We start from the raw sequence: 22,665 nt of genomic DNA on the forward strand, positions 1-22,665 counted from the left end.
AAAAAAAACACAAATGTCAGGGAATGACAAAATTTCTCCAGGTCCCAAAAATACCCTTAGACCTCAGAGGGTTAATAATGCATCACGCTATTAGCAGGCCTACACTCTGTTATTATTGTCTATTATAAATGTTATTTTAGATGCCGACATTAGAGACTCCTCTGCACTGCAAAGACAAACTTGTGATGCTGATGTTTTGATACAAATCCGATACTGAGTTTGGCGTAAAATATTATGTACATTTATTGAGGTTAGAAAAATGTTCCCATTTTAAGATTAAATCTCGCCCTCAATTCAAGAATAAAAATAAATTTGGACAATGGTTTGCTGTTTGTTTGACAAAAATACAGGCATTGTATTATTATCCACCTTAAATAATGTAAAATACAAACTAATGACATGTTGTTTAGGCTTTCAGACTGCAGTGTCACTGAAGAAGGCTATAAAGCTCTGGCTTCAGCTCTGAGATCAAACCCTTCACACCTGATAGAGCTGGATCTAACAGGAAATGATCCTGGGCAATCAGGAGTGAAGGAGCTCAATGATTTACTGCAGGATGATTCCTGTCAATTAAAGATCATCAGGTAATAAACATTGATATATTTTAACAATTGATGGGTCAAATAGACCAGTGTGGAATAGGAATAACATACATTTAATTAAAATGCAATTTAGAGAAAATCAACAGACACACAACGGAAGTTGTGACAACATGATTTAAAAATATAAATTATCTAAATTCTTATCTTCTTCCTGAAGGTTTCTCAAAAGTCCTGCTGCACAGGAAGCATGTGATTATCTCATTAAAATTCTAGGTACAAGTCCATTACTACTGAAAGAACTGGATCTGAGTGAAGATAAAATTGGAGATCTGGATTGGGAGAAGCTCTCTGCTCTTTTTATGGACTCCCATTGCAAACTGGAAAAAATTATGTGAGTGATGTTTATTAACATCATTAAAGACTGTCAGTCACATGTGTGATCAGAAAAAAAAAAGAAAAAGTGAAGTGACACAGCCAAGTATGGTGACCCATACTTAGAATTTGTGCTCTGCATTTAACCCATCCAAAGTGCAAACACACAGCTGTGAACACACACACACCCTGAACACACCTGGAGCAGTGGGCAGCCACTTACTGTAGGCAGTGGCGCCTGGGGAGCAGTTGGGGGTTGGGTGCCTTGCTCAAGGGCACCTCAGTCATGGTATTGCCGGCCTGAGACTCACACCCACAACCTTAGGGTTAGGAGTCAAACTCTCTAACCCTAATATTAAGGCCTGTTGATCTGATGTTTGTTAAATATATCCTGAATATTAACCAATGCTGTTGTATTCTGTTTAGGCTGAATAATTGTAGGCTGACAGAGAAAATCTGTTCAGTTCTAGCTACTGTTCTCTCCTCCAAAACCATCCTGAAAGAGATGAACCTGAATAACAGCCGTCTGCTGGTCTCAGGAGTCAAAGAGATCTGTAAGGGACTGAAGAATCCTGTGTGTGAGCTAAAGATACTTAAGTGAGTACATTTTACAATCGGCTACACTCAACACCACAATCTGTTAACCTCAAAAAATAGGAAAACATATAAGATTACCAGTTTTCTAACTAAAACTAAAATAAAAATTGATTAACTGTACTTAAATAAAAGCAAACACAACTAGAAAACATAACTAAACTCAAATAAGTAGTATGAAATTTATATATATATATATATATATATATATATATATATATATATATATATATATATGGATTACTTTAAAACAAATTAAAGTAAAAAAATAAATACCACAAATTCATTTGTGAACCTTGACCATAAAACCAGTCTTAAGTCACTGGGGTATATTTGTAGCAATAGCAAAATATACACTGTATCGGATGAAAATATAGATTTTTATTTTATGCCAAAAATCATTAGGATATTGGGTAAAGATCATGTTGCATGAAGATATTTTCAGAATTTTTAACTGTAAATATAGTAAGAAAATATATTAATTTTTGATTATTAATATGCTTTGCTAAGAAGGATTAATTCATTTGGACAACTTTAAATGTGATTTTCTCAATATTTGAATTATATTTATATTATAATTATATTTTGTTGCACCCTCAGATTCCAGATTTTCAAATAGTTGTATGTAAATCTCATTTTCAAAGATTTGACCCTTATGACTGGTTTTGTGGTCCAGGGTCACATTTGTTCCTAATCAGTATAATATAAATATTGATGCCTATTCCTCTTGCTTCCATTAAACATGAAGAATGTACTAAAGTGCATTCATGCAAAACACATATTGAGCATCGCAATAGTCACACTTACACCAGCCGATAGTCAGCTGTTCCTGATGTGTACCAATCCATTGTTGATACCCATCACATGTGGTCTATTTAAATTCCTATTCTTCAGTGTCTCTTCCATCGCATTGCTGCTTTCAATTAACTCCCTCCTCCAACCCCAACTCCACCAACTTAACCTGTAATCTGATCTAGCTTTGTTCTTTCTTTAAAGTAGCAAGTCATCTCTATCATGTTTCGTTTACAACTCATGTAATTGTGAATTGTAATTATGTATGCATATTATGGTTCTGTTCTGTACCCCAGGGGGTTTGCTGCTCTCCCCGCTCTGTCCAAGCATGGCTGCATGGACAGGCGTGTGGAGTGTTGCCCAGAACATAACCATACCACCAACACTAACTGTATGCAATATAATTTGTCATAAATATACTTGACAGAAGTGGTCTTGATTGAAGTAAAGATATAAAAGTAGGTACTATACAATAGTAGGCTGTACATCACCTGTTTTCTCCATATCCTGTTCATCTCTTAATAAAATAAGAATGGAGATCAATTACATAGACGCGTTTAAAATAATAATAATAATAATAATAATAATAATAAATCTTCATTCCCGAAACATATTTAATATGTTGATATGTGATCTGTATCCCTCATGTATTATTATTATTATTATTATTTATAAAAGTTGAAACTACACAACAGTCATGATTTTGAGCCAAAATATTAATTCAATTTATTTTATTTATGTTGGTAGACTTTCAGATTGCAGTATCACAGAAGAAGGTTATAAAGCTCTGGCGTCAGCGCTAAGATCAAACCCTTCACACCTGATAGAGCTGGATCTCACAGGAAATGATCCTGGACAATCAGGAGTGAAGGAGCTCATCGATTTACAACATGATCCAAACTTTCAACTGAAGACACTGAGGTGAGTGATTATTAAAAATTATTTAGTGCAATAGTTTTAAAACCACTGTTGCTAAAAGAGAATATAACTGTCAAAAATAAATTCATAAAAGCTTTGATTGTCTTAAAGCCCTTTCACAAAATACATTTTAAAATATTAACATTCAATATGAAAATAAACCCAGTTTAGCTAAAAGAGAATAAAAATAAAATAAAAAAAGTTTAAAAAAGCTTTGAATTCATTAAAAGACATTTCACAAGCTTGTGAAAAAATATTCTCAATATATGTCAATATATTTTGTCTCTATGCAGGTTTCTGGGTCCTGCTGCAGATGAAGCCTGTCAGTATGTGAGTGGAATTGTGGGTAAAAACCCGTTACTCCTGAGAGAGCTGAATCTGAGTGAACATAAACTAGGAGACACAAGAGTGAATCAGATCACTGCTCTACTGCAGGATAAACACTGTACACTCAACACACTGATGTGAGCATTTTTAGTTACATTTTTATTACACATTTAAAATATCTTATACAAAGTGACCAAAATCTGTTTTTGGGAATCCCTTAATAGTGGAATCAAGTACTTTCTGTTTGTAAATTGTCCCTCTCACGTTCATTTTAGTCTGCGTAAGTGTGGTCTAACAGAGGAAAGCTGTTCAGCTCTTGCTACAGTCCTGAGATTAAACCCCAGTCTGAGAGAACTGGACATGAGCAACAATAATCTGCAGGATTCAGGAGTGAAGAAACTCCAGAACGGATTAAAAGACACAAAATGCACACTCAATAAACTCAGGTGAGTTTAATAAACCACTGGTGGAGTTTAATAATATTGTTATCTTTTGTTCAATGTTTAAAAAAAATACTGGAGTAAACTAAGGAAAATGAAAAGTCTTGATTCTGACCCTATACCAGACATTCTCTGCCCAGAAGAGAAAATAAATTTATTGTATTTGAGGTTATAATATATATAAAAAACATTCACATGTAGTAATTTTGTAATAGATTTGATTTATTTTTATTATCCTCTTTTTTCTAGTCTTTCAGACTGCAGTATCACTGAAGAAGGTTATAAAGCTCTGGCTTCAGCACTAAGATCAAATCCTTCACACCTGATAGAGCTGGATCTCACAGGAAATGATCCTGGACAATCAGGAGTGAAGGAACTCAGTGACTTACTACAGGATCCAAACTGTCAACTGAAGACACTGAGGTGAGAGATGATGAAATAATAAAAAATAAATGATGTGCATGTGAATTATTTATAAATGTGTTATTTCCCTAATAGAGTAAGGTACACAATTTGTTGCATCAAGATTGTTAAAACTTGAAAGATCATACATAGCCATTAGGCTGGCTTCAGAGTCATCAGCCGGGAGCCACCCATCATTGATGATCCTTGAACATCTCTGGGTGGTGGAGCAGTGGCAGACATGTCTCCCTGCTATCCCGTCCAATCAGTTCTATGATCAGTCTTGCCCCTGCATCTTGTCTTTTCTCTGAAGCCAGAGCCAGTAGCTCCCTTCCTCTGCCTCCTTCGCCAGGTCTTTTAGTGCCTTTGGCAACTTGGTTCCTCTGATACCAAGAGAGACTTCAGGAGCTGTTTAGTGGAGGTACCAATAAAGCCTCAACAGCCAACTTCCACTGGATAGGAGAAAGCACTCTAACATGCCGCTTTGCACGTGACTGAGAGATTTGTGTACTTCTTCCACTCAAAAGTAGCCTCCAGCCCATCTTCCAATGGCACAGTCAGTTAAACAATGATGACTTTTCTTGTGATATTAGACCAAAGCAAGATGTCTGGCTGGAGGGAGGTTATGGTGATCTTCTGAGAGACTAGTTTTGTCAAAAATATAGATATTTCGATAAATATCGATACTAAAATATCTGAACGGACCAATACTAATTTCTCTTAAGTATCGATACACCGATACTAGCCGAGCTGTCACATTCAATTCCACAGGCGTGATGACAAACCCCACACATGACCGCAGTGCCTGTCTCGTCTCATTCACTCTGGTTAAATGGCTAAAGTGAATAGAAAGATGACAAGTTTAAGGTTAGCGCAAATATATTTTTACTCGACGAACACTGACTGAGCACTTCAGAGTTCATTCTCATCAAGTCATCTGTGATATTTCTCAGTTCATCTCAATGGACGCGCAGTACACCTGTGTTTGATATACCATGAGCTCTAGTGTGAAGGCGCACTACTCACCGTCGCTTTCTCTCACACACAGAGAGTGCAGATTGAGAAAGAGCGAGCAAGAGAGTCTTACATACATGCAGAATAGACGCGCTACATGTACGCACTAAACGATATTCTCTGTTGTATTTTCCTGTAAAAATGACGGAGTTCCTTAGTAGTAGGCGGAACAAATGCACAAACGGCAATCTCATTGGCTCGTGCTCACCTACTGAGCAAACCAGTTTGACCAAATGCAGACAACCTGATTAATATTCATGAATCCATTACTGTTTTTATTAGCAGAATTTGTTGAATAATTATTATCATCTTATCAGTGTTATCGTTAGTTATTTCCTTTTTTTAACAGAAACACTGAATGATCAACAAATTACCACCACCAGTCCTAAATTCAGTTAAAATGTCTATGCCTTCATATATGGTTACCAAGTTTTAATTATAATTACTAAAGTTATATCATTAAATAATACTTGATTATCCAGATATCATATTATAATGCTTGACTGACTGATGTTACTTTCAGGTGTACTTTCAGGTATTTAAAAACCTGTGCCATTTAAAAAACATATACAGTATAATATATATCTTAGTGTATCAGTCTGGCAAGTAAATAAAAAAAAAATTACTAGCCAATGGCGATTCAGTTGCCAAGGTGTCAGTAAGACTTGTTATATTTATCTATAAATAAAATAATATCGTGTCAGTTTTTTTCCCCTGTGGTATTGAAAATGGTATCGAATATCGATATTTTTCAAGGTATCACATCGAAGTTTGAAATTCCAGTATCCAGTGACAACACTATGAGTGACATTCAACTGGTGGTCAAGATCAGCTCTCAGCTCCCAGTTGCTTCCGGGTGACAGCAGGATTCACTCCTTTGTGGTGCTTATAAGCTCCTCAGCCCCTTGCCTCACAAAATGGTTCAGGCCATGAGATGTTTAATGAAATGTTCAAAGTAATACTGTTAGATTAACAAGAGATTTCATTACAAACAATGTTTGTAAATATGTTTTGTAATAGAATGCACATTAAATTGAATCCTGCTTCATCTTCTGCAGATTTTTGAGTCCTGCTGCAAATGAAGCCTGTCAGTATGTGTCTGGAATTGTGGGTAAAAACCCGTTGCTCCTGAGAGATCTTAATCTGGGTGAATGTGAACTAGGAGACACAAGAGTAAATCAGATCACTGCTCTACTGCAGGATAAGCACTGTAAACTCAACACACTGATGTGAGTATCGTATAGCATTTCAATACTAATAACTTCTAGCAGCATGTTACGGTAGTTGATAATTCTCATTCAGGTCAGTACAATTTTTCTCTTAGCATCACAATAAAATCACAAAAATAGGTAACACTTTATTTCGTTTCGTATTTAGTTGACTTTAGACTTTCTACTAACAGTAAGTAACTTTGCAACTACATGTCAACTAGCAGTTAGTAGGGTATTAGTAGACTGTCTGCTTAAAATCTTCTAACACTTTCTTTGTCAAATTATCAAACTAACCCTAAACCTATCCCAACAGTCTACTCTGAGAGTTAGTAGACGCGTATTATTAAATAATGAGATTTAGGTCCCATGTAGTTGATATGCAGTTACAAAGTTACTTGTTGTTAGTAGAATGTCTAAAGTGGAATATCAAAATAAAGTTTAACCCAAAAACACAGCGTCGATATGAATACACAGATTTCTTTCATAGAGTTACAAAAACTATTTTCAGCTGTAATTTCAATATAAGTTATATTAAAGTGCACATTCAGGGGTTCGATAAAATAGTGTGAACAATTGGGAAATAGCCAATATTTTATTCAGGATATTTCCACCATTTGCCTATAGTACAGCTTCCAGTCTTGTCAAAATATATTTTTATAGCACTCATGAATCTTTGTTAATGTTAGATAATAAGTTCAGTGGTTTGTTCATGTTAGTTCTGTTTTTTTTCTAACTTTTAATTAAAAAAAATGAGTAGTAGCATTGTTTACATTAAAATATCATTTCTCATTGTAAGTCCATGTTAACTAATTGTTTATTTTTATTTTGTTTATTTTTACCATTTTTTAAAATGATACCTTATTGTAGAGATATTGAGTAGAATAATGACCAAAAGATTCAACAAACCAAGGGTGAAATTGAATTAATCTGAGTCTATTTAAAATGACAAATCCTACCCACAAATCCTCCCACAAATCCTCCAAAACCTTGAATGATTATCATAAAATGTACCTATTTTCTTTTTCTTTCTCTCTTCAGTCTATATAGATGCAGTATTACAGAGAAACAATGTCTCATCCTGATTTCAGCTCTGAAATTAAACCCTTCATACCTGAGAGAACTGGACATAAGTGAGAATGAACTAAAAAACACAGGAGTGAATAACTTATGTGACGTTCTGAAAGATTCACACTGTAAACTTGAGAGACTGAGGTGAGGAACATTCACATACAAGAATCACATTACTTAGTCACTTGAACACTCTAAAGTAAAATTAAAAGTTTTTTTTACATAGGCAAAAATGTAGTTTTTGATGTTTTAAGATTTATGTTCAAAATTTACAGACAACATTAAACTATTTACATTGTTTTCTAATATCTTTATTGCATTATATTAGTATATGTCTAAATATGCATCACACTATTAGCAGGCCTACACTTTATTATTATCCTTTATACATATGTAAATATGTAAATTCACATTAAATGCAGGCATCAGAGACTCCTCTGTACTGCAATTATAAATTTTTTATGTATAATTGATAAAAAAATAATAAGATTTTTTTTATACTGATTTGATACTGAGTTTGGCATAAAATATTATGTAAATTTAGTAAGCATAAGAAAATCTTCCTCTGTAAATTAAAATCTCCTTCAATTGAAGGAGGAAAATATAGTGAACTGTCGTTTGCTGTTTGTTTGACAGAAAACAGGCATTGTATTAATCACCTAAACTAACAACAACATATGTTTTTAGGCTTTCAGACTGCAGTATCACTGAAGAAGGTTATAAAGCTCTGGCTTCAGCTCTGAGATCAAACCCTTCACACCTGATAGAGCTGGATCTGACAGGAAATGATCCTGGACAATCAGGAGTGAAGAAGCTCAGTGATTTACTACAGGATGATTCCTGTAAATTAAAGATCATCAGGTAATATACACTGAGACATTGAAATATTTAAAACTGAACCACAGATATGAAATCAACTGTATGACAAAAGAGGGTTAAATAGACCAGTGTGGAAAAGGAATAAAATGAAATGAATTCTAATGCAATTACAAGAATTAAAAGACGTTTCACAAGCTTTCTTTAAAATCAAACAATGGTAATCGTGTAGATGTGGCCGTGGGAGGTCTGTCCTGTAGCTTGGTTATGAGGATGAGTGTCTCTCAGTGGACCTCAGTGAGGTCCATGCCAACAAGGACTTAAAAGCCTTAGTGATCTGAAACAAAGAGACGAAAGGCAGAATGTGCAGAGTAATATGCTTCTGCTTATAATGGCTAGGGAAGGAGGGTTGTGAGGCATTTAAGCATACCTACCGAGCAGTAGTGTCACGTATATATGTCCTGTGCCTGAAATCCATCACAGCGTTAGTTCAGTCAGGCCACGGAGGCATAGGCTGTGACCAGCTGATGCTGACCGCATCAACTGGTTGCAGCCTATGCCTCCGTGGCCTGACTGAACTATGCTGGGCTGGATTTCAGACAGGACCACTTTGGCAAGGTACTTGAGTTTATTGAACATTTATCTTTGGCGGTCAAGTCAAGTCACCTTTATTTAGCTAGCGCTTTAAAATAAAATACATTGCGACAACTGAACAACATTCATTAGAAAAACAGTGTGTCAATAATGCAAAATGACAGTTAAAGGCAGTTCATCATTGAATTCAGTGATGTCACCTCTGTTCAGTTTAAATAGTGTCTGTGCATTCATTTGCAATCAAGTCAACGATATCACTGTAAATGAAGTGACCCCAACTAAGCAAGCCAGAGGTGACAGCGGCAAGGAACCAAAACTCCATTGGTGACAGAATGGAGAAAAAATCTTGAGCGAAACCAGGCTCAGTTGGGGGGCAAGTTCTCCTCTGACCAGACAAAACCAGCAGTTCAATTCCAGGCTGCAGCAAAGTAAGATTGTGCAGAAGAATCATCTGTCTTGTCCTGGTGGTCGTCTGAGACAAGGTCTTTACAGGGGATCTGGGACCGACAGGACCCGGCTAATACGGTCATACTTCCTGGTTCTAGGAAGAACTCTTGCTGCTGCATTTTGGACTAGCTGTAGTTTGTTTACTAACCATGCAGAAAAACAAATGCTAGAAGCATGGCTTTCTAAGGAAAGATTGCTATCAAATAGCACACCTAGGTTCCTAACTGATGACAGAGAATGACAGAGCAGCCATCAAGTCTTAGACAGTGTTCTATGTTAATACATGCAGAGTTTTTAGATCCTATCATTAACACCTCTTTTTTTGAGAATTTAGCAGTAAGAAATTACTCATCATCCAGTTTTTTATATCGACTATGCATTCCATTAGTTATTTTAAATTGGGGTGTTTCACCAGGCTGCAAAAAAAAAAAAAAAAAATAGAGCTGAGTATAATCAGCATAACAGTGAAAGCTAACACCATGTTTCCTGATGATATCTCCCACGGGTAACATTTAAAGCGTGTAGAGTATCGGCCTAGTACTGAGCCTTGAGGTACTCCATACTGCACTTGTGATCAATCTGATACAGTACAGACCAAAAGTTTGGACACACCTTATCATTCAAAGAGTTTTCTTTATTTTCATGACTATGAAAATTGTAGAGTCACACTGAAGGCATCAAGGGCTATTTGACCAAGAAGGAGAGTGATGGGGTGCTGCGCCAGATGACCTGGCCTCCACAGTCACCGGACCTGAACCCAATCAAGATGGTTTAGGGGTGAGCTGGACCGCAGACTGAATGCAAAAGTGCCAACAAGTGCTAAGCATCTCTGGGGGGAACTCCTTCAAGACTGTTGGAAGTCCATTTCAGGTGACTACCTCTTGAAGCTCATCAAGAGAATGCCAAGAGTGTGCAAAGCAGTAATCAAAGCAAAAGGTGGCTACTTTGAAGAACCTAGAATGACACATTTTCAGTTTTTTCACACTATATTTGTTATGCATATAATTCCATATATAATTCCACATGTGTTAATTCATAGTTTTGATGCCTTCAGTGTGAATCTACAATTTTCATACTTTATTTTTCGTAAATTTAGCCACTGTATTAAATAAATACCTGGGTTTATGTTTGTTTTCTTCTAAAAGAGAATCGGACCTAGCAATTTTTAATGCTTTTCTGTAGGATAGGTTACTTTCCCACCAAGCAATACGAAATACCTCTAGTTTTGTTTTCCTCCAGCTGCGCGCCATTTTTTTGGCTGCTCTCTTTGGGGTGGAAGTATGCTCATTATATCATGGTGACTGTTTTCCTTAACCTTCTTTTGGCATAAAGGAGCAACTGTATTTAAAATGCTATAAAAGAGAGAGTCCATAGTTTTCGTTACATTATCAAGTTTTGGATATGCTAAGGAATTCGGATACATCAGGAAGATAACTTACAAAGGCCACAACTACGCTGCCTCACTGTCACCCAGTTGCCCTGCTGCAGGGCCTCTGTTGCAGGAACAGAAAAATGTACAGGAATCCCTGAGCTAGACACATCCAAAGCCGTATCTAGAGCCCTAACATTCTTACTGTCCTCAATTAAAGTTTGGATGTGTTTCTCTAATTCTGAAATCTTCTCTGTCAGCCTAACCATTTCTCTGCATTTATCACATGTGAATCCCTCATCGCCGACATAGATAGATAAACTTTACATGTGGCAAGATGTGCAAATAGCAGGAGAAGCCATTACTCACAAGTGCTTGATGAAATATTCTTACCATAGTTGTTTGAAAAACTGGAGCGAGAGAGGACAGGAGAATAAAAAACAGCGATAGGTACGAATGAAAACGCTAATGACAAGCTAATGAGTGCTAATGCAATGCAGGAGCACTGCACTCACAGATTTAAAATAAAAGTGAACGATCAAAATTAATTAAAATTAATATGATAAGATTGATAGATAATATCAGAAATATGGTGGGAATTAAGTTATATTTTATCACTTTAAACAAGAGAGAGTGATAGTAAGAGAAAGATTGTAGAGAAAAAAACAGCTACACGAAGCTACTATCAGCAGCTGCAAGGCCATGGTTGGTTCCTTATGGGGGTTCTTGCTCCCAAATTAATTGTACATACAAGAGCTTAAAAACTACCCCCCCCCAAACATAATGGGAGGTATTACTGCCTGAAGAAGAACCCCCCACCCCCCCCCCAAAAAAAACATCCTTGTTCCATTCCTGCAAAAGAGAAAAGACAATGTTATTGAGATAGTCTTAATGCAGAATGGCAAACGCCTCTTTAATTTAAGTAGCAGTCAAACAGCAAAGGGTGTTCTCTCCAGCGGGAAAAACAGCAGGCCCTTTCTTTTCCTCCCTCGCTGAAGGATAGAACAGCAAGCTCCAGTAGTTATCAGTGTTTGGAATAATGCCGTTTAAAAGAACGGTGTTAGGTAACGATGTTATTTTTTCAGTAACGGGGTAATCTAACTAATTACTTTTCCCATCATTACAACGCCGTTAACATTACTGGACGTTAAATGCTGTGCGTTACTATGCATTGATTTAATAAACTATGTAATCCGAACGCACCCCTCGCTCACACAGCGAGTGAGGAGGTGGGTTGATTGATAATGAGATAAGCAATTATGATTGGCTAAGGCAGAGTCATGTTTCATAGTAGCCAATCAGAGCCAGTGTTTTTACACACATGCCAGCACACGCGCCAGTAGCGCCAAAAACACACACAAACACACACACACGTAACAGCTAAACAGAGATTTGCAGCAGCAGCAGAGATGGCAAGTCAGGAGCAATCCAATGAAAACTTGGCATTTTCAAGGTGGAGATACAGTATAAGCACTACTTCAAATTAATTTTGGTCAAAGGCAGGAACGTGCATGTAATGTGTAGCCTACATGTAATGTGTGACACACACATCTACAAAGCTAGTGGCCAAAAACACTTTTCTTACAAAGATAATAGTTGAAGTGCAGGATAAAACTCTTGCTGTCTGTTGACGTGCAATAAATATTGAAAGTTATTTACGAACACCTGTCTGTTCTACTCATTTCAACTGACTTGTGAAAACTGAAAAAATAAATTGACTCTTTTTTTGAATTTGAAAACTTTTTTTTTTTTACAGTAACGCAAATAGTTACTTTCCCTGGTAATGGGTTACTTTTATTTTAGAGTGATTCAGTTACTAACTGGTTAACTAACTTACTTTTGGAACAAGTAGTGAGTAACTATAACTAATTACTTTTTTAAAGTAATATTCCCAACAGTGGTAGTTATAGCAGACACCTTTAGTTATATCAGCAAAGGGTGTTCTCTCCAGCGGGAGAAAACAGCAGGCCCTTTTTTTTTGTTTTTTTTGAGGGGTGTTCATCCCTCTCTGAGTGATAGAACAGCAGACCCCTGTAGTTATAGCAGCAAGGGTGTTCTCTCCGGCGGGAAAAAAACAGCAGGCCCTTTTCTTTTTGTAGGGTGTTCATCCCTTGCTGAGGGATAGAACAGCAGCCCCCTACAGTTAGAGCAGCAAAGAATGTTCTCTCCAGCGGGTGAAAATAGCAGGCCCTATTTTTTATTTTATCGTATTTTTTTTGTAAATGTACATTTAATACGAAATATCCACTTAGTCATCAAACTTTCTATATTTAGCTGTAGATCATGCTGTATACCATCACTCTGCCTCAGAAGCCTGTCCAAAATCAGTTCATGAGGTGACTTTTGGCAAAAAATGCTGCCTGCAAGTCATGGGGTGCATTCGACTTGAAGCATGGCTACGGATGGCGGTCAACGAGAGCAGCCGCTTGCAGTCAGGGTGGAGTTGAAAACAGACATGTCAAGCCAGACACTTTCTTCTCCCGTTAGTGACACTCACACAGTGTTTGCATACTTTATTACAGATAAAGTAAATAAAATGCAGTATTTGTCAAACACACAGACGTTTCAGAAATGTTTTTATGAGCAAAAGAAACACTTTTTATATACTGCTTAATACAGCAACATATTTTCAAGACTAAATTCAACAATAATTGTTATATATTATTTAAATACTAATACAGTGGGGTATATAAGCTTTTATCTGTGCTGTATAATAACCGTGACTTAATACGACATTGCGACTACATTAGAAAAAAAAAAAAAACTTTTACCGTTCTAAAAACATAGATTTGTAGCCATTTATTGGAACTGCTAATGTTGAATAAACCCCGAAACACACGTGATCATTTTCATGTGGTGAATCTGGCCAATCGTGAAGCAGCTGTATCATCATCAGCACTCCTGCAGTCGCTCTGGAGAAACTGCGGCGGCTGAGTCAACCAACTGCTCTCAAAAAGCTCTCACGATACTTTGATGCCACACATGACAGTCTTGTGGCATCGTTGCAGTCTCATGTCAGACAAAATTTCTAACCGGCATGCACTGCTTCGAGTCAGATTGGGATAGTTTTGCACAGTGCTGCGTGATGTCGAATGCCTGATACTCAGCTGCCTAAAGTTTTGGATGCAGCCAGTAAATTCTCATTAGTGATTCCCGATGGTTTTAGAGGATGATTACTCCTCGTCACCCCCTGTTGTTCAGAGAATAGTACACAAGGGTTCTTACACCTTCAAAAGTAAAATTCAAGCACTTCCAAGGACATTTCAATTTTCCAGCACTTAACAACTTTGGTAAATTACCTGTTTACATACACAATCTTACTTTAGTTAAGGCACATGCACAGATACAACACAGACACACCTTACTTTGTAAATTTTTGAAGGTACGTTAGCAATTTGCATTGTTCCAAACAAATCTGTAAATTGCCAGCAGGTGGCACATTTGGACCGGTTCAAACAGTTTGTATGATCGTCCTTACATTTGAATGTCTTTAGATTTAAGTCACAGTGACGATTAATGTTGATTATATTTTTGGTGGGGGAATGACATGTAATATTTATACATCCTTCAATAGGTAGTTTTAGTAGCATAGATGGTTAACCCATTTGGGATTTAAACATGCAGAACTGAGCAACAAACATTCCTGATTAATGACTGATGATTCCACTGCATCTCACGAACTACACCACAAATTAATTTTTGTTTGTATTGTTTCCACTGTTTATGATGACAATATTCAAAGAGAGTCCAGTCCAGTGAGCGCATGATCTGAACAGAACTGTAGCATTCAACGCTGTGGGTGATTAATTATAATGCCAATAATACATACCCTAATGCTGGGGAACCCTGCATAAAAATTATATGCATTGCAATTCGATCTTATATGTATACCACAATAACACTTTCCTTCATTTTCACGTTTCTCTTTAATTATGACAATCTTAAGATTTAGTTTAACTGAGCAGGGGACATTTTGTTTACCTTTATATGCTCAAAGCGCAACCTTTCATATGGAAAACAACCAAGCAGACTTAACAGGGTGCTACTCAAGTATTTAGTTCTCGGTTTACCATAATTTGTCATTTCGAGCCATCGCTGACTGAAGCAGCAACCTCTGGCAATGTTTTTTTCTTCTCCTCTTTCCCTCTCCTCTATCTGAGGGCACGTGATATTAAAGAGCACTCTACAGCCACACGCGCTGATTTGAGGAGCTGCTTTTTTATGAACAACAATGATTAACCATTCAGTAAGAAAGCTAATTATGAACCAATACACTGCATTTTCAAGCACTTTATTTAAATCCAAGCATTTTTTTATTATTAAACCTTGAAATCACTGCATTAAGTTTGTCTTGATCATTTTCAAGGATTTCAAGCATCCATATGATCCCATATGATGGTGAACACAAGTAAAAAGCCTTGACCTTTTGGGAAGCCAGCATAAACATAAATCCCGCTTATGCAACATCAGGTCTAGCACGATATGGTACTGGACACTAGATAAGCCTCAAACAAGCAAGCAATCCAAATACCCTGATAGCTTTAAGCAAAGACCTTCTGAAGTGCATAGAGTGTGGCAGCATCCCCTTATGGAAGATAGAATTACCGAAGGATGCTCTTTTAAAACAGCTAAAAAGATCAACATGCCCCTTTGAAGCAGTACGGCATAAGATCAGTACTCGAATTTAGGCAAAAGCATTAGGCCTTGTCCAGATAACTTTTAGCATTGATATGAGCTAAATTTACAATCTGTACATTTACTATCAAGCACTTAATCGATACACCAGTTAGCCTGAGCAACAGCATATAAATGATTTTAACTGTGTGTTGACTTAACTTAAGCAAATTCGCTTAAGTTGACAACTTGAAATCTGGAAAGATAGGCTACTCAGTGGGAATCCTGCCAAAAAAAATCCTGATTTAACGCTTCCTATGGAGATGGATTCACCATATGATTAGTTCCTGAGCAAGCGATAGCTCTTGCAAGCAGTTTGAGCCTTGCAAACCATTTGAGCATACTTACTGAGCAGTAGTGCCATGTATATACAGTCTTGTTCAAAATAATAGCAGTACAATGTGACTAACCAGAATAATCAAGGTTTTTAGTATATTTTTTATTGCTACGTGGCAAACAAGTTACCAGTAGGTTCAGTAGATTGTCAGAAAACAAACAAGACCCAGCATTCATGATATGCACGCTCTTAAGGCTGTGCAATTGGGCAATTAGTTGAAAGGGGTGTGTTAAAAAAAATAGCAGTGTCTACCTTTGACTGTACAAACTCAAAACTATTTTGTACAAAAAAATTTTTTCTGGGATTTAGCAATCCTGTGAATCACTAAACTAATATTTAGTTGTATGACCACAGTTTTTTAAAACTGCTTGACATCTGTGTGGCATGGAGTCAACCAACTTGTGGCACCTCTCAGCTGTTATTCCACTCCATGATTCTTTAACAACATTCCACAATTTCTTGGTTTTGCTTCAGAAACAGCATTTTTGATATCACCCCACAAGTTCTCAATTGGATTAAGGTCTGGAGATTGGGCTGGCCACTCCATAACATTAATTTTGTTGGTTTGGAACCAAGACTTTGCCCATTTACTAGTGTGTTTTGGGTCATTGTCTTGTTGAAACAACCATGTCAAGGGCATGTCCTCTTCAGCATAGGGCAACATGACCTCTTCAAGTATTTTAACATATGCAAACTGATCCATAATCCCTGGTATGCGATAAATAGGCCCAACACCATAGTAGGAGAAACATGCCCATATCATGATGCTTGCATCTCCATGCTTCACTGTGAACTGTGGCTTGAATTCAGAGTTTGGGGGTCGTCTCACAAACTGCCTGTGGCCCTTGGACCCAAAAAGAACAATTTTACTCTCATCAGTCCACAAAATGTTCCTCCATTTCTCTTTAGGCCAGTTGATGTGTTCTTTGGCAAATTGTAACCTCTTCTGCACATGCCTTTTTTTTAACAGAGGGACTTTGCGGGGGATTCTTGAAAATAGATTAGCTTCACACAGACGTCTTCTAACTGTCACAGTACTTACAGGTAACTCCAGACTGTCTTTGATCATCCTGGAGGTGATCATTGGCTGAGCCTTTGCCATTCTGGTTATTCTTCTATCCATTTTGATGGTTGTCTTCCGTTTTCTTCCACGTCTCTCTGGTTTTGCTCTCCATTTTAAGGCATTGGAGATCATTTTAGCTGAACAGCCTATCATTTTTTGCACCTCTTTATAGGTTTTCCCCTCTCTAATCAACTTTTTAATCAAAGTACGCTGTTCTTCTGAACAATGTCTTGAACGACCCATTTTCCTCAGCTTCAAATGCATGTTCAACAAGTGTTGGCTTTATCCTTAAATAGGGGCCACCTGATTCACACCTGTTTCTTCACAAAATTGATGACCTCAGTGATTGAATGCCACACTGCTATTTTTTTGAACACACCCCTTTCAACTAATTCAACTAATTGCCCAATTGCACAGCCTTAAGAGCGTGCATATCATGAATGCTGGGTCTCATTTGTTTTCTGAGAATCTACTGAACCTACTGGTAACTTGTTTGCCACGTAGCAATAAAAAAATATACGAAAAACCTTGATTATTCTGGTTAGTCACATTGTACTGCTATTATTTTGAACAAGACTGTATGTCCTGTGTCTAATAGGAGAATGGTAGTGATTGGAGCTATTTGACAGCTGACCGCATTAGCTGGTCACAGCCTATGCCTCGATATAAAAACACTAAATTAACTAACTAATGATCTAAATTGTTATCTTTTTCCTGTAGGTTTCTGAAAAGTCCTGCTGCACAAGATGTGTGTGATTATCTCACCAAAGTTCTGGGTAAAAGTCCGTTATTACTGACAGAACTGGATCTGAGTGAAGATAAAATTGGAGATTTGGATTGGGAGAAGCTCTCTGCTCTTTTGGTGGACTCTCATTGCAAACTGGAGAAAATAAAGTTAGTGATGTTATACATTCATAACTTTTGTTTATCATTACTAAAGACTAGCAGTCGCGTGTGATCAGATATAAAGGCCGTTGATCTGATGTGTGTTGAATATGTCCTGAATATTAATGCTGTTTTATTCTGTTTAGGCTGAATAATTGTGAGCTGACAGAGAAAAGCTGTTCAGTTCTAGCTACTGTTCTCTCCACCAAAACCATCCTGAAAGAGCTGAACCTGAACAACAACTGTCTGCTGAACTCAGGAGTCAAAGTGATCTGTGAGGGATTGAAGAATCCTGTGTGTGAGCTGGAGATACTCAAGTTAGTACATTTAACCATATGCACTCAACACCACAGCAGTGAGATCAATATTGCACATTGGCAGATTATGGCAATATAATATACAGATATTTTTAATGTGTTCACCTCCAGAAACAGGAAAACATGTAAGATTACCAGTTTTCTAACTAAAACTAAAATCTAAATTTGTTAACTGTACTAAAATAAAAGCAAACACAACAGAAAAACTTAACTAAACTCTTTAAAACCAATTCATATAAAAAATACTACATATTCATTTGTTTTTCCTAAGCACTATAATATAATTATAGGCGTATATTCACATTGCTTTCATCAAACATGAAGAATATACAAATGTTTAATGCAATACAAATGTAAATATATAACACATATGAGATTTAGAACGCTCTTTGATGTCATATAACTGCCAAATTCAAACTGCGTTTCGCATGTTGGCTGGCACTGAGCCAGATAGAGACTGCACTGCTCTTGTCATATCATCACAACTATGCAGTATTATTAACCACATAATTCAAATGTTAGGTTTTAGGCATTTAAATACACATAAATACTAGAAAAACAATACATTTAGAGTTGGAAAAATACATGCATGTGTCTATGGAAGCAACAATAACAATCCATTCAAATTAAATTTGCAGATGTTTTTTATTCTTGTCAGATACACTTATGAACTATAAAGTTCACTCTATTCTTAACACAGTTCACCGCCCGCTTATTACTTGTATTTCGGTAGAGATTGATGAATTCACGTCTGTAAATCTGACTGACAGGCCTTTCTGAACTGTAGTGTGAACAAACAGGGCGGTGCCCATCTCACATTACAGATCACGATCATTGAGTTTTTAAATGACAAAACACTAATTTACACATATGTATAGGAATATCAGTTTGTTTATTAAATGGTATGCAAGTTTGTAAATATTTTAAATAAAAAAGGTGTTATTGTAGATGCATTGTGTCACGTGACAAGCCTGACGTGTAGCCATGGAAGCAGTGAGGGGAACGTTCTAAAATAATGGTCATTTAAAAAAAACTCACTCTTGGGGACAGCTAAAATATTTTTAACTCACCACTGAAAAGGTTAAATATATGATTATTTAAATAATGATCATGTGTACGCTACACCCATTATTGTTTGTTTGTTCATTTGTGTTTCTACAATATTAAGTAGTAGCTTATAAGTGGTAACTGTCAGTTTTTGTGCATATGACAGGATTTTTCTGAAAAATTAATACAAGACGTAGTCAGCCAGACGATGGACATTATTAACAGCAATTATTAGATGATGCAATCACACGTGTAGCAATATTTGTTAGTTCTGTTAGTTGATTCAGGGTTAGCATCATCTGGGGTCCTCTGAGGGGTTGGCATCATCTCTTCTCGGGTGTTCTGTATCCAGACTGTAGCTTGTGTAAATCCTAGTTACCACGAGATTTAAATCCTGTGGCAAAACAGAGAAACAAATAGAGACATCATTAGCGTAGCTGCTGTTCCAACACAGTAAAATTAATTAGTTTAACCCAAGCTAAAGAATAAGAATTTGCATTTGATCAGATGCAACTGCAGTCACAATTTATGAGATGCATTATTCGAATGCTTGGCGAAAGAGATGTGTTTTTAATCTAGCTTTAAACAGAGAGAGTGTGTCTGAACCCCAACATTATAAGGAAGGCTATTCGAGAGGTTGGGAGCCAAATGTGAAAAAGCTCTACCTCCTTTAGTGGACTTTGCTATCCTAGGAACTACCAAAAGTCCAGCGTTTTGTGACCTTAGGGAGTGTGATGGGCTATAGCGTGGTATAAGTCTAGTTAGGTACACAGGAGCTAAACCATTTAGGGCCTTACAGGTAGGTAATGATAATTTGTAACTAATACGGAACTTAATAGGTAGCCAGTGCAGAGACTGTAAAATTGGGGTAATATGATCATATTTTCTTGAACTGGTAAGGACTCTAGCTGCTGCATTTTGGACTGCTGCAACAACCACCTAGAAGTGCATTAAAATAGTCCAATCTAGATATCATGAATGCATGAACTAGCTTTTCTGCATCAGAACAGGTAACGCATTTCGTAGCTTGGTAATGTTTCTAAGATGGAAGAATGCAGTTTTTGTAACATGGGAAATATGGTTTTCAAAAGACAAGTTGCTGTCTAATATAACACCCAGATTTTTGTAACTGAAGAGGAAGTAACAGTACATCCGTCTAGTTGCAAACTGTAGTCTACTAGATTCTGTGTACTGTTTATTGGTCCAATACTTAATATCTCTGTCTTATCCAAATTTAATAGGAGAAAATTATTGGTCATCCAATCTTTTACATTTTTAACACACTCCGTTAGCTTTGATAATTTAGAAATTTCATCTAGTCTCGTTGAGATACAGTATATAGCTGAGTATCATCAGCATAAACAGTGGAAGCAAATCCCATATTTTCTAATAATATTAACAAGGGGCAACATGTACAATGAAAAAAACACAAGGGGACCTAGGACAGATCCTTGAAGCACTCCATATTTTACTGGTGATAAATGAGATGACTCCCCATTTAAATAAACAAAATGGTAGTGCTCAGACAGGTAGGATTTAAACCATCTTAGAGCCTGCCCTTGAATACCTGTATAGTTTTGTAATCAATCTATGAGTATGTCATGATCTATGATGTCGAACAAAGCACTAAGATCAAGTAAAACTAGCAATGAGATGCAGCCTTGATCTGACGCAAGAAGCAGGTAATTTGTAATACTAACAAGTGCCGTTTCTGTGCTATGATGGGGCCTGAAACCTGACTGAAATTCTTCATACAGATAATTTTTTTGCAGGAAGGAGTTAAATTGAGCAGACACAACTTTTTCTAAAATTTTTGACAAATGGAAGATTTGAAATAGGCATATCATTTGGCAGTTAACTAGGATCTAGTTTTGTTTTCTTAATAAGAGGCTTAATAACCTGATGAGTGGGCCCGATGACATTTTGATTAACTCCAAAAGAGTTTATTAGATCAGTAAACGCAAGTCCTAATGCATCATTTGTATTATCAATGTGAGTATTAAAATCTCCCATGAATAGCACTTTATCAGATGTAAACAAAAGGTCTGAGAGGAAATCCTGAAATTCTTTTAGAAGAACAGTCTGACGACCAGTCTGACGGGGCTCATGCTTATAACAGGTGGAGTAGACTCATTTAGACCAATATAATCATTTGGTTTTAGAAAGGTTTCAGTCAAGCAGAGTACATCGAAACTATTATCTGTGATCAATTAATTTACAATAACTGCTTTGGGTGTGATTGATCTAATATTTATGAGCTCAAACTTTTTGGAGCAAAGTGTCCTGGAGATGTTGTCAGAGAGCAGTTCCGCTGGGTTCTTGACCAATTAGAATGATACACATCCAAACTGGGTAAAGGGGCCGCAATATTTTGCCCCTTAGAAGACGTAATGTCATAAAAGGGAGAAAAAGATGATCTACGCCAATTAATCCCATGTGTTGGCTCTTTATCTTTCCATTCCTACTTTTGTGTGACTGTCTGAATTGCTACTGTTACTTGAAAACTGGACCCTCCACCCCCCCATGGCAAAAGCAAACAGAAGAGGGGCAGTACAGCTGTGGAATAATTGCTCACTCTGGCGGGACCGCTAGACTATTTTAAACTCAACACTGAAAAGGCTAATAAATTAATAAGGGAGATCAATTAAACAGAGAAATTAAAAAAAAGAAAAGAAAAAAAGAAATGTAATTCCTGAAACATACATATTAATCTTTTGATATGTGATCTGTAGCCCTAAACTAATAAATAAATACATAAGAAATAAAATTAAACTATAAAACAGTCATGATTTTGAGCCTCAATATTAATTCAAATTTTACTTTTTTAATGTTTGTAGACTTTCAGACTGCAGTATCACTGAAGAAGGTTATAAAGCTCTGGCTTCAGCTCTGAGATCAAACCCTTCACACCTGAAAGAGCTGGATCTCACAGGAAATGATCCTGGACAATCAGGAGTGAAGGAGCTCAATGATTTACTACAGAATCCAAACTGTCAGGTGAAGACACTGAGGTGAGTCATATTAAAATAATTAAGTGCAATATAGTTTTAAAACCATTGTAGCTTAAAGAGAATGTAACTGTCTAAAATTAATTCATAAAAGCTTTGATTGACTTAAGACCCTTTCACAAAATGAATTTGAAAATATTGAGATTCAATATAAACATAAACCCAGTTTAGCTGAAAAATAATATAAAAAACATATTTAGCTTGTGAAAAAATACATAATCAATGTATGTCAATATATTTCCTCTTTCTGCAGGTTTTTGGGTCCTGCTGCAGATGAAGCCTGTCAGTATGTGAGTGGAATTGTGGGTAAAAACCCGTTACTTTTGAGAGAGCTGAATCTGAGTGAATGTGAACTAGGAGACACACGATTGAATCAGATCGCTGCTCTGCTGAAGGATAAACACTGTAAACTCAAAACACTGAAGTAA

At 36.6% G+C, this 22,665-nt stretch overlaps 1 protein-coding gene across 1 annotated transcript; it reads left to right on the forward strand.

Moving 5' to 3' along the window:
• Positions 1 to 399: 399 nt before the first annotated feature.
• LOC113081500 (ribonuclease inhibitor-like) lies at positions 400 to 22,665 on the forward strand. Its single transcript, XM_026253568.1, has 11 exons — positions 400 to 584; positions 760 to 933; positions 1,341 to 1,511; positions 3,048 to 3,221; positions 3,512 to 3,682; positions 7,651 to 7,824; positions 8,368 to 8,541; positions 17,701 to 17,874; positions 18,012 to 18,182; positions 22,067 to 22,240; positions 22,491 to 22,665. Exons 1-11 carry the CDS (start codon positions 400 to 402, stop codon positions 22,663 to 22,665), a joined length of 1,917 nt encoding a protein of 638 aa, XP_026109353.1.

Source organism: Carassius auratus, unplaced genomic scaffold (genome assembly GCF_003368295.1).
Source record: "Carassius auratus strain Wakin unplaced genomic scaffold, ASM336829v1 scaf_tig00034504, whole genome shotgun sequence".
NCBI lineage: Eukaryota > Metazoa > Chordata > Actinopteri > Cypriniformes > Cyprinidae > Carassius > Carassius auratus.

Excerpts from the sequence above, each read along its gene's own strand:
- LOC113081500 (XM_026253568.1), top strand. The coding sequence starts at position 400 with ATGTTGTTTAGGCTTTCAGACTGCAGTGTCACTGAAGAAGGCTATAAA. Across the intron at positions 7,825-8,367 it reads TGTAAACTTGAGAGACTGAG|GCTTTCAGACTGCAGTATCA; the intron begins GTGAGGAACATT and ends ATATGTTTTTAG. Across the intron at positions 22,241-22,490 it reads TGTCAGGTGAAGACACTGAG|GTTTTTGGGTCCTGCTGCAG; the intron begins GTGAGTCATATT and ends CTCTTTCTGCAG.